Source organism: Myotis nattereri (genome assembly GCF_964212035.1).
Source record: "Myotis nattereri genome assembly, chromosome: 12".
Taxonomy (NCBI): domain Eukaryota; kingdom Metazoa; phylum Chordata; class Mammalia; order Chiroptera; family Vespertilionidae; genus Myotis; species Myotis nattereri.
The window spans coordinates 76,883,670-76,895,205 of record NC_138087.1 but is presented as its reverse complement, the minus strand read 5'-3'; the positions used below and the strand labels follow the sequence as shown (position 1 = coordinate 76,895,205).

The 11,536-nt window shown below is 54.9% G+C and overlaps 1 protein-coding gene across 3 annotated transcripts in view; it reads right to left on the bottom strand.

Moving 5' to 3' along the window:
- Window positions 1-1,236: 1,236 nt before the first annotated feature.
- GARNL3 (GTPase activating Rap/RanGAP domain like 3) overlaps window positions 1,237-11,536 on the bottom strand; it is a 97,528-nt gene continuing 87,228 nt past the window's right edge. The window contains exons 23-30 of one of the 3 annotated variants that reach the window (XM_081103901.1): window positions 10,831-10,989; window positions 9,787-9,853; window positions 6,912-7,019; window positions 5,418-5,536; window positions 4,964-5,102; window positions 3,588-3,803; window positions 2,820-2,946; window positions 1,237-1,698 (exon numbers count right to left, since the gene is read on the bottom strand). In XM_081103901.1, coding sequence (XP_080960027.1) covers window positions 1,521-1,698; window positions 2,820-2,946; window positions 3,588-3,803; window positions 4,964-5,102; window positions 5,418-5,536; window positions 6,912-7,019; window positions 9,787-9,853; window positions 10,831-10,989 — 1,113 coding nt within the window. In that variant the 3' untranslated portion in view covers window positions 1,237-1,520. The remainder of the gene's footprint in view (window positions 1,699-2,819; window positions 2,947-3,587; window positions 3,804-4,963; window positions 5,103-5,417; window positions 5,537-6,911; window positions 7,020-9,786; window positions 9,854-10,830; window positions 10,990-11,536) is intronic. The other 2 variants (XM_081103899.1, XM_081103900.1) reach the window with 2 other exon arrangements.

The following is an 11,536-nucleotide window of genomic DNA, read 5'->3' as shown; positions in this document are numbered from 1 at the left end:
GCTCACAAATTAGCTTAACATGAACAACATCAGCCCGGTCCAACTGACACCATCACTCAGCCTGGCTGTGTACGGTGGGCAGGGGAGAGAGCCCAGCTCTGAGACCAGAGAACTCACAGCTCCAAGCCATTGCTCCTTTCTGAGCCTGTTTCCTTATTTGAAAGCAAACAATAATAAAACCTAGTTCACCAAACTTTTGGTGAGTTCGAGATACAGGATGTAGTGGACTCTGTGCTCCCCGTATGTGACAAGGGCATAACAAAACGCAGAGGAAGGACCAGCGTGCTGCACGCTGCGGAGACCACGAGAAGACACGTTCGGTTGTAAGCGCCCCACGTGCCTCTACATAGAAAGCACCGTCTTTACTTCATACTAATTTACCTTCTGACTCTGGCCTCCTGCCTTCTGCTGAAGGGACCCAGGCGGCCTTCAGCTTGCATTCTCCATCGTGTTGAACCGTGTGTGCGGCAGGCAGGGAGGGGAGCAGTGTGCAAGGCCCACGAGGAGGCAGGTCATGATCAAGGTCAGATCAAGGTCATGTCACACAGCTCTCTGCACTAACAGGGGGAGTGATTTCCAGGGTCTTTCGATGGGTATGTAGACGAGAAGAGATCTACTAAAACGGACTTGTCAGGCGAATGCCAGAGGTCAGTTACCTTCTTCAGCATTAAACTTTTACAATGGTAGGGACACTGGGTTCCCCCTTTAACTGTCCTGGCTGGAGGCTTACATTTCGCTGTTTCATTTGCACCCAGATTCTCTTCTCACTCGGAGGAGGGAGCAGGGGAAGGCAGATAAGTAACAAGAGGAAGGACGATCATCTGGTTCACGGGAAAGAGCAAAGCAGAGCCGAGGGAGAGGAAGGCACTCGGAAATGCTAGTTTTGATAACTGTTCTCTGGTTATATGATTTCAGAGTAACAATAGAACCAAACAAAGTAATCTCAAGACTCTTCAGCTTCTTCCTATACCTTATTATTGTTGTGAGACACAAGGAGAAAGGCACAGGAGCTTCTGAGACCTAACCATCAGCTTTTCTCAAGAGTCCAGGGGCAGGAACGGGGCTGGTGTCGGTGACAGGGACCTGAAGCAGTCATTGGGCCAAAGGTGCAGAAAGAAAACTTATTTATAATACATTTAAAAAGCAATGGCTTTTCTTTGTAAAAGAAACACATTCTAGGACATGAAAAAAATAATTTTCCCACCTAAGTATATAAATATAAGAGAAGGCTGCCATAGAAAGAGTGAACATTTTTGATTTATTCAAAGTTTTAATCTAAAACCTCAATGAAATCTACCACCTGTATTACAAGGGGACTGATGGTTCCTGCACAGAAAGAAACCAAGGTCGAGAGACGGCACTGGGCACTAGAGACCGACCGGACTGGCGAGCGGCAGAGGTTTGGTCCAGTAGATCGCGGACAGGCTAGACGCCGCGCTGTTGGGCAATGATGTCAGAACTGGTGAAAGTATAAACGTCCATAAGAAAACGAAAGGTGGAAAACTCGACTTGGACTCCGTTTACTTCAAGTCAATGATGTCTTCATCCGAGGAAGCCGGGAGCTGGAAGGGGCTGCTGCCCCAGACGGGGCTGCCTTCTCTGTCTTCCCCAGGGTCCTGGTCGGAGCCCGTCGAGGCGCACTGCCCCTCGGGATTGGCTTCGGCGGTAGAAGGACTTTCCAAGGAGCCCGACGTGATCCTAGAAGAGAAGAGTCGCTGGGAAAGGATCGCTGCAAAGACCACTGAGGCACCTAGTTTCTGGCAGTTTTGAGCTCCTAAGCCTGTCTCCCCCTCCCATTGGGGGGCGCGGTGGGGACATGCAGGAGTCACCCACCACCCCAACAGAGCTTGGGGCCTGCAATCTGGCAGCCCTACCTCCGGGACTGGTGGGAGCTGCAAAGGCCAGGGTGACAGACCTCGGAGGTGCTCGTGAGGCATCTACCTGCTTCAGTGCCCACACGATACTGTCCAGTGGCTCCCGTGGCCTGAGGCTAAGGCTGAAACTCCCACCCACAGGCCACAGGCCACAGGCCACAGGCCACAGGCCCTGCTGACCCTCCAGCCCCTCCCGCCCCTCCCGCCCTCCATGTCTCTCTTGCTCAGCTCAGTGTCACTTCCTCAAAGAAGCCTTCCTCCTACCCGCCCCCCGCCCCGCCCAAAGTAGACCTATCCACCCCACACCCCCTCATTTATCTCTTTTTTAAATTTCCTTATGGCGACCGCATCCTCTGCATCACCTGCCACCCGGGGATGCCGTCTGTCCTAGGTTGTCCTTGTCCTTCCCCACAGGCCTGCGAAGGCCCTGTCGCCCACCTCCATGTCCCCACACCCAGCTCAGTGCCAGGCGCTCCATGGAGGTGTGTTGAAGGAATTAATGGAGCTTGCATGGTGTCGTGTGGGGGACACAGAGGATCTCAGGGGACCAGCCAGCGGGATTCAACAAGCAGTCGCTGGGCTGTGGCACTCCGCTGCCAGCAGAGGCTGCGGCTGTTCCGCTCCCACCAAAGCACTGCAGACGTGCCTTTCCCCGTCACTCCTACTGAGCATTTTTGTTCAAAAAAATTATGTCCATAAATATGGGGAGCAGAATTACAAACATGCCTGACTCTTAATGAGCATTTGTCGGGTTGCTAGTGGGTTGCCCATCTGTCGGGGCGCCCCCGGCAGGCTGTGTTCTCCGGGGAGCCTCCACGAGGAGCTCCCCTGCGGCTGGTCCAGGGGCCACCCACAGTGTCACCGGCAGCAGACAGGCCTCCTGCCGGGGCTGCGACTCGAAGGGCCACCCCTGAGCAGGGGCTGCTGGGGCTGCTCTTTCTTTACCTGTCGCTGCTCGTTGATCTCACTGTCCCCGGCGCGGAAGCTCCGCGGTTTTCCTCGAACTGCTTCCGGGCCTTTGACTTAGGCTTCGGTGCTGCCTCTGACCTGGGGCTACCGTTGTCGGAGAGGCCTGGATTGCAGGGGAGAACCAGAGGTCAGAGGTCATCGCCACAGAGCTCCCGCAGAGACAGAAAATGCCCTTCCTGGTTGGGAACTGGTGCATCATTGGGATAGTCAGGAGGAAAGATGATACAGGATATATTTTTATTTATTCATTTAATATATTTTTATTGATTGCAGAGAGGAATGGGGAGGGAGAGAGAGAAACATCAAGGATGAGAGAGAATCATTGATCGGCTGCCTCCTGCACCCCCACACTGGGGATTGGCCTGCAACCTGGGCATGTGCCCTGACTGGAATTGAAACCATGACCTCCTGGTTCATAGGTTGATGTGCAACCACTGAGCCACACTGGCTGGGTTCCAGTATATATTTTTAAAATTGTATCAGATTAGACACTATTTACAAACAGCCTTTTCCCCCTTAGCCATGATTTAGGCAGCTTTCCCTACCAATAAACATAGATCGAGGCTTGGTGGGGTGAACTGTATAGTATTCCTAGGTATAGGTGCACTGTAATTTATTTAAAAATCCCTTTCTAAAGGGAACGTTTCTTTTTAGCACATTGCTTTTTGAGGATGATGACTATCCAAAGACAAAACCAGCTGGTATGGTTACAAACGGTGAAAAGAAATAATTGAGAGCCATTACCCAGCAGCTCCCTGCGGGTCCTGCTCGCTATTTCTTTGATCTCCATCCGGGACAGGGACAAGGAGTGAGTGACGGGAATGGCAGCGATGCCCACGCTGATGGAGGTGGGCGGGGTGATGACCTTGGGGACCAAGGGCGATTTCAGAGGTCGCTCGATGCTTCTGCCCACGAGGTTTCTGAGTGGAATCTTGTACAGATTTTTTGACTGAATTTCACCTGAAAAGTGATTTAGAAAGGAGCATTAGGACTTTAAGAGAAGTTCATATATTTACAAGAAGGTAATTTCTGGTTCCTCAACAGTTAGCAGGAAGGAAGATTTGATGCCGCATGCTGATCTCCTGTTCCCAGCAGGAGCAATGAAGTGATGGTGCCTGCCACCTCTCGAAGGGCACCGCTGTCATGGTAACGAGGATGAGATGCGCCCACCGCTGGCTACCGGCACAGGAGAGAGGGGCAGACGAGACCCACCAGCAGCTGCAGAGGCCAGCGGGGAGCCGGGCTTTAGGGTAACAAGGAGCATAAAGGGGACTGATGTGGCGAGAAGCTGGACAACCAGCAACCACAGCAAAGCCAGGTAGAGAGCAAGACTGGGTGTGCTGAGCAGCCTGTAGGCTTTATGACCAAATCCTTTTAGCTATAATCCCCGTCTGTTGTTAACATCCCAGAAGGAAAACTAGCTTTGCTTGGCCCAGAATCCCCTAGCCCTCCCGCCCTTCCCCCTTTCTCCCCACTGAAACAAGTTTTTTTCATTATGGGATTTTTTTGTTTGTTTGTTATCACCAAGTTTCTTTTTTCTTTCTTTTTTAAAAATAATTCTTTATTGTTGGAAGTATTACATATGTCCCCCTTTTCCTCCATGGACCCCCTCCAGCCTCCCCTGCCCCCCCCCCCAGGCCTTCAGCACCCCACTGTCCGTGGCCGTGGCCATGCATACGTGCATACAAGGTCTCTGGTTGGTTACTGCTCCCCCCACCTCCTCCCACTTCCCTCTGAGATTCCGCACTCTGTTCCATGTCTCTGGATCCGCTCTGTTCATCAGCTTATTTTGTTACTTAGATTCCACATACAAGTTCGGTCACGTGATCCTTGTCTTTCTCTGACTTATTTCACTCAGCATAATGCCCTCCGGGTCCCTCCAGGCTGTCTCACTCTGCACAGTGGTCCACGGTGTGACTGTGCCCAGCTTTCTCATCCACTCGGCCACTGATGGGCACGTGGGCTGCATCCCCAAGTTTCTTAAGAATGCAACCAGTGCACTCAGAATACACGTTTTTATGGCTTTAAATAGTGACTTCCTTGGGCGGTAGTCACGTGCTGATATTTGACAATGAACGGACTAAGAAACCTCTGAACAGGACAGTGAAAACGGGACTCACCTTCCCCCAGGGACGACGGGAACACGGGAGCATCTCCGCCCGGGGGCGTCTGAGGAGAGTTGTGGGCACTGGCCCCCTTGGAGCTGCCTCCAGACAGGACCTCGCTCTCGGCCGCGGCTGCTGTGAAGTAGATGTCCGACTGGGAGGAAAGAGACCAGACACGTGAGGGCTGCCGGGTGCTGGGGACCCTCGTCCTCCCTCAGCTCCTCAGCGCACCCCAGGGCGGCTGTGCCCGATGCTGCGGGAGAGGCTGCACAGCCCCCCTCACTGCTCGGGGGGCTAAGAGGGGCGCCTGTAGCCCAGGGCCGCACATGAACCCCCCCCCCCCCCCCCCCGGGGAGCATTTCCAGCCTCCTCATCGCCCCCTGGCGTCCTGACACCTGACTGGCTGGGAGGGGAGTCTCCTGGCCTTGGGGCCCACAGCCGCTCGGATGGAAACACGGGGTCTGCTCACCCTGGAGGCCACAAGCTGCAGCTGGGGCACGACCGCGGTGTGGACCAGGTTCCCGTTCACCACCAGGCGGATCTCCATGGAGTCGGGGGTGAAGGCCAGGAGGTACGGGAAAGCACAGACTGCAAGGCAGCGGGGCGTCAGCTCCAGCCCCCCACTTGTGGCTGTCTCACACCCCTCCTCAGTTCTGGGGAGCTCCCGCCCCTCCCAGTGCTCCGGCTGCCTCCCTACTTCACGGGCCTGTGCCCAGTCCTAAGAGAGCCCCCCCTGGTGGCCACGCTGGTGGGGGTGCGCTGTCTCCTCTCCTGACCGCCTTCCCTCCCACAGTCCTGGAGCCCCATCTTCCCGCGGCTCTGCCCAGGCCCTGGGAGACCCCTACCGTCCACACCACAGCTGGCCCAGCCCTCCCTGGCCTTTCTCCTCTTCAGTCCCTGTCATCAGTCACCTCCCTCCTCCTCTGTCCTGTGTGCGGGCGGGGCCACGCCTTATCCCTCACCGTCCCTCACCACGACCCTGCGTTCGGTGGGCTTGAGATCGGCCCCTCTTCTTGACATCGTTTTTCCGATACATTATGGCTTCCACACACCACAACTGCCCTGGTGCCCAGGGATCCCACTCCTGCCTCTGTACTGGGCCCTTCCTGCCCTCTCCCCTCCAACCTGGCTGCTCCTTTGCACTCTGCTTGGTGACCCTGCACTTTCCTGGCTCATCCCGGACACTTTCTACCAAACATCGCCTCTTGCCTCTCACCTCCACCCGTCAAGTGACCTCCAGGGTGTGGCTCAGACCCTGAGAGCCAGCTCAGCCGTCCCTGCCACACCGGCCTGTCATTGGCCAGGTCCCTGCCTTGTTACCACACCGGCCTGTCATTGGCCAGGTCCCCGCCTTGTTACCACACCGGCCTGTCATTGGCAGCCGGTCCTCCGGTGTCTGGGCCGGCTCCCCTGCTGTCCCGCAGTCCCTACAATGCCCACCTCTCAATAAATGCTTTTGTTTGGAGGAAAACAGGACTAACATGTCTCTGATCTGACTCTAAACGGGCAGGTGCCCAGCTGTGGATCTTGAACCACATACACGAGGCACCACCATGCGTGTCGTGATATCCCAGTGACGGACAAAGTCCCTGCGTTTCTGTGGTTCTAGACTTTTTAAGTATGGGAATGGCGCTGGAAGCACTGGGCTTCCCCTCCCCCACGTCAGTCCGGGTGTTAGGACTGGATCTCATCCTTGCATTTTAGATAAAGGCGAGTGGGGCCCAGAAACCAGAAACGAAAGGACGCTAAAAGCTGAGATTTAATTGATCTCAAAGGATCATGTGCTCAGAACTGGGAGGAACCGCAGAGACAATAGTCCTAAAAGGGGAACAACAGAAACGACTGAGAACCCATCTTCACATAATTTATGGCAACTTAGCAGGAAGCCAGCGAGTCTGCTGACGCAGCGTGGACAGGCCCAGGGAATGCACGAGGGGAGGAGTGCAGGCAAGGACTTTCTTACCGACCGCGTAAGGAGCCTGGTTCCAACAGAACTGGAAATCGGACGCAGACGGTTGAACCAAAAAAGAGCCCCCATTAAACGGACACACTTTTTTATAGATGCAACTGTCTGCAACGAAACAATAGGACTCATTTTTGTTGGAGACAATACTTAGATGACTGTAATCGGATGCATGACAAGCAGACGACAGGAATAGCACCCTGACTGCTGTCCCGAGGCCAGGTTCCCAGGGGCAGCACTGCAATAACCACAGCTGCCACTTTGGGAGACTTTACCACAAGCCAGGCTCTGAGCTTTGAAAACACCACCCACTGGATCTGTACGGCCTTATGAAGTGGATGCGATTATTGCGCCCATTTTACAGATGAGAAAATTGAGGCGAGGAGAGGTGAACTAGCTCGTCCGAAGTCTCAGCAGTACCACGTGGGGAGAACACGGGGCCGCCTGACTGCAGAGAAGGGACCCTTGCTGGCAGCCCTCGGATCAGGAAGCCCCCCTGCGGGGCAGGTCCCACACGGAGCCCCACTCGGCAGGACTAGTGGTGAGTCTACACGCCCCTCCTCCCAACATTTTATTAGGAAACCTGGAGCCACATGCCTGCATCGCCTGGTGATGCTGAGCCAGCATCAGACTAAGGCCAGGTTACTTCAGCTACCCTGTTCCTGCCTGCTCCCAGCTCTAAACACCAGTCCCGTGGTCTGGACCCTCTCGCAGGGAGGGCGTTCCCGTAGAAGCAGAGGCCCCTTGTACTCCAGGAGCCACCATGGGTTAGCCATACAGTTTTATTCTTAAATCCTTGACCTCTCTTCCTCCTCTCGCTATCACCCTCCTCCCCTGTCTCTTTTTCCTTCAAAGCAAAAGTCTTTGCGAGACTTGTCTCTATTCCTCTTCCCCATCCTCTAGTGTCCTGTGTGGTCAGCTTTTGCTCCCACTTCTGCCCCAGAGACACCTGCTCGCAACAAGGTTCCCAGCGACTCCACCGGTAACGCCAGAGCGGCTCTCAGACCCGCCCACTCCCGGTCTTCCTCCTGCCGCCCCCCGTCTTCCGTGCTGGCTCCGCCTGTCTCTCTCCCCACTTCTCTTTACACAGTCTCTTCAGTCTCCTGACTCCAGATGTCAGTTACATGCTAACGACACCCAGTGGTGTCTCCCGCCAGCCCTCCCGCTGGGCGCCCAGCTCCGGACGGACCCAGCTGAGGGCTCAGGGCTCCACTGGGATCACTGGGAGGCGCCGACGCGTCCAAAATGAACTCGGATGTTTCCCCCAAGCGCCCTCCTCTTCAGGATCCCTCTTCCCGGTAAATGTACCCTCCATTCTTCCGGCGCCCCGGGCCCCACCTGCAGAACCTGCCTCTTCCTCTCATACTGTCCGTCTGACCCATCAGCCAAGTGCCTGGGTTCTCAGATTTAAAATACACCCAGGAACGGCCATCTTTCGCCAGGTGAGTGCGGCCGCCAGGTACCTGCTCCCCCACCTTTTCCAGCTTCCTGCCGCCTGCCCCCTGCCCGCTGCCCGCAGGGACTGCGCCCTGCCCTGCCAGAGTGAACCAAGCTTCCTACGTGTACAGAGAGGATGGCGGCTCCTGTTCCCACACTCCCTTTACATTCTGGGATTCGTTCCCTTGTTCTAAAAACCAGCTCTATCTTTCTGTTCATAACTGCTCGCCCACCTAAAACCCCTCCCACCTTTCGAGACGTTAAAAGGAAAAAACAATCTACATCAGTGTTTAAAGCATCCTGTCACAAGTTTTCCTCATAGATTTTTTGATAAAGTAAAAAGACCACACTTTGAAGAGATTAGCATCTTGCAAAAGTGACTTTCAACACGTGACCCCTGCTCCCCTCGTCCCCGAAAACCTGGGAGAGAGGAGAGCAAGGGCCTGGCCACCTGAGCGCTGGCGGGTCGGACGGAGCCCCTGGCCTTTCCTGCTGCCCCGCCTGGGGACCTTCTCACCCAGCGGCTGAGACAGAACCGAGACCAAAATAGCCTAAAAGAGAGACTTATTGTTGGGGGGCTCCTTCCTTGTGACTACTTCTCCCAACTTACTCCCCATAAATCTCAAATTCTGAAAGATGTTTTCCAAACAAAGTTCTCTCTTCATCATTGGCTTCCCCATACTTATTAATCAAAGATTAATCAGAATATCCGCCGCATGTGACATAAACAACGTCACCACTCTACATGAATTCCATTCTAGGCTGAAAAAACACGTTTTCCTGCTTCAGTTAGACTGGCAGCCTTATGCACAAAAATGTCACTACTCTTAGGCATGAAAAGATCCTTTTTTTGTAGTGTAAGGTTATCTTTTGAAATGCTGCAAATCCTTAAAGACCCTGCCCACACCCACCTGCCACCTGACCCAAAGTACCCCCGCCGAGGCCGGAGACCAGGCAGAGGCGCTTTCACCAGCACCTGAGAAGCAGCCACGAGGAGTCCCAGTGGTCAAAATTCTGGGCGAGGGAGTCACCGGGGCCCGAATGCGAGCCCTGGCTCCGCGGCTTCGCATGATCTGAGGAAGGCAGTTCCCCACCCCCGGCCTCAGCTGCCTTTTCTCCAAACTACAGGTAATACGAGCACCTGAGAATCACAGAGACGCTGACTCCAGCGTCCTGAGCGCCGCACGTGGCAGGCAGCAAGGGCTCCCTAACGGAAGCTCTCACTCTAACTGTCCCCCCCACACCCTGGACACGGGGCCACGATCCGGGCGTATTGGTAGATCTAGTTAGGAATGCAATTTTTAGATGTTTCCTGGAGCGCAGTTAAGGGCACGGGAATGAACCATTAGGCAAGTCTAGGGTTAGGTCCCTTCAAATTGCCCCCCAAAAGGGATGGTGGGTTTCAGCAGATAAAGACACAGACACGCGGCTCACTTACAGTTGTAGCACAAGAGCAGCCCGGCTTCCCCGTCTTCGTAAACATCAATAGCTGCAACGAAATGAACCTGCAATGACAATGAGCGGGGTCGTGGGCAGGCGGGAAGTTTCAGGGGCTCCCAGCACCCCGCCCAACAGCAGCCTCCCGCGTCCCTCAGGTGCCTTTGTGCACCACGCTGCCCCTGGGCTGCCTGCCCTGCCCTCCCAGCGGGGGCTTGTGTGGCCTCCTGCATTCGGCTCATCTCGCTCCAGGGCAGCCGTTGGCATCAGGCAGGTCTATGGGGACTCTGCCAGGACTGAGCTGACAGCGTGGCTGTGTTCAGAGTCAGGCTGTGGGGCAGGCCATGGCGGAGCACCAGCCACGGCTGGGATCAGGGACAGAGCCATGGCGGAGTGCCAGCCACGGCCGGGATCAGGGACAGAGCCACAGCGGGGGCCTCCCCACTCCCTCCTGAGGCCTCCGCAGCCTGTCAGACCGTTACTGACACTCAGCACGGCAGACCCGCTTCATGCTTCAATCCGATCCCTGCCTCGGTCTCTCCGGGGTGAGGGCCCGGCAGGACCAGCTCCATGACCGTTTCTCCAGGTGAGGACATGAGAGCCAGCTAGAGAGCTTTCGGAAAAGGCAATTCCGGGTCCTCACTCCTAGATCCTGACGTTATAGTCTAATGTGGGGCATTGGCTTTTCAATGTTTTTTTGCTTAAAAAGCAGTTCATTTTATTGGCATTTAGAAATGATGAAAATAACATATGGTGTTTGTGAAAATGAACAAGCACAGCTTTGTAACACGCGAGGCCTGTGCCCTGCCTTCCCAGCGCCCGCGGAAGAGGAAGCCCAGCTGGGCCCGTGGCCAGCCCTCCCGTGTGGCTCGGGGTGAGCTCCCAACTGGGAACCCCTGGGACTGGGGCCCACAAATAAGCCAGAGGCCTGATCTTGTGACCACCTAATACTGACAGGACACAGAGCCTGCTAACCGTGGCTTCACCGAGCTGGAAGCCACACGGCTGGTCGCCTTCCATCCCCCCGCCTGTGGCTGCGACTCACCCTGCTGGCCTCCACGTGGTGCAGCCGGAAGGTCTCCCCCGTGCTCTCGTTCACCACGTCGAACTGGTGCCGATACGCCACGCAGATGAGATTGTCACTCTCTGCTGTTGGCCCGTCTACTAAAGTCATCACCACGGGAGAGTCGGTCAGACAGATCTCCTGCGTGGTTGACAGGGTAGGAGAAACGGTCAGGACACAGGCAGCCATCTTCATATCAAGCCCCACTGCCCGCCCCATCCAGAAGGGGGCCCCCTCCCAGGTCCTGCAGACCCTGCTCCTGACAGAGAGGCAGGGACGGCAAAGAGGGATGGAGCCCGACTTCTCCCCGACACCCTGTCCTCAGGACCAGACCTCCTCCACGCATAGGGGCGGGGCCAGGGAACACTTTTACAAAAGTGATTCCACAATGTGGTCCCAGTTAGCCCTTAGATTATCTGGTCCTGTCCTGTGAGAGATTTAATAATAATAATAATAATAATAATAATAATAATAATAATAATTGCTAACTTTGTTGAGCACTTAACACAGTGCCAAGCAACCACTATTCTCACTGAAGACTCATGACAACCTTATGAAGTAGGTAAGGTTATTATCCTACTTTGCAGATGAGAAAACAGGGGCTCAAAGGTCATGTGACTTGCCTACGGTCACGTGGTTTATATGTGGTACAGCCAAGATCTGAACTCAGGAAAACTGACTTCAGAGC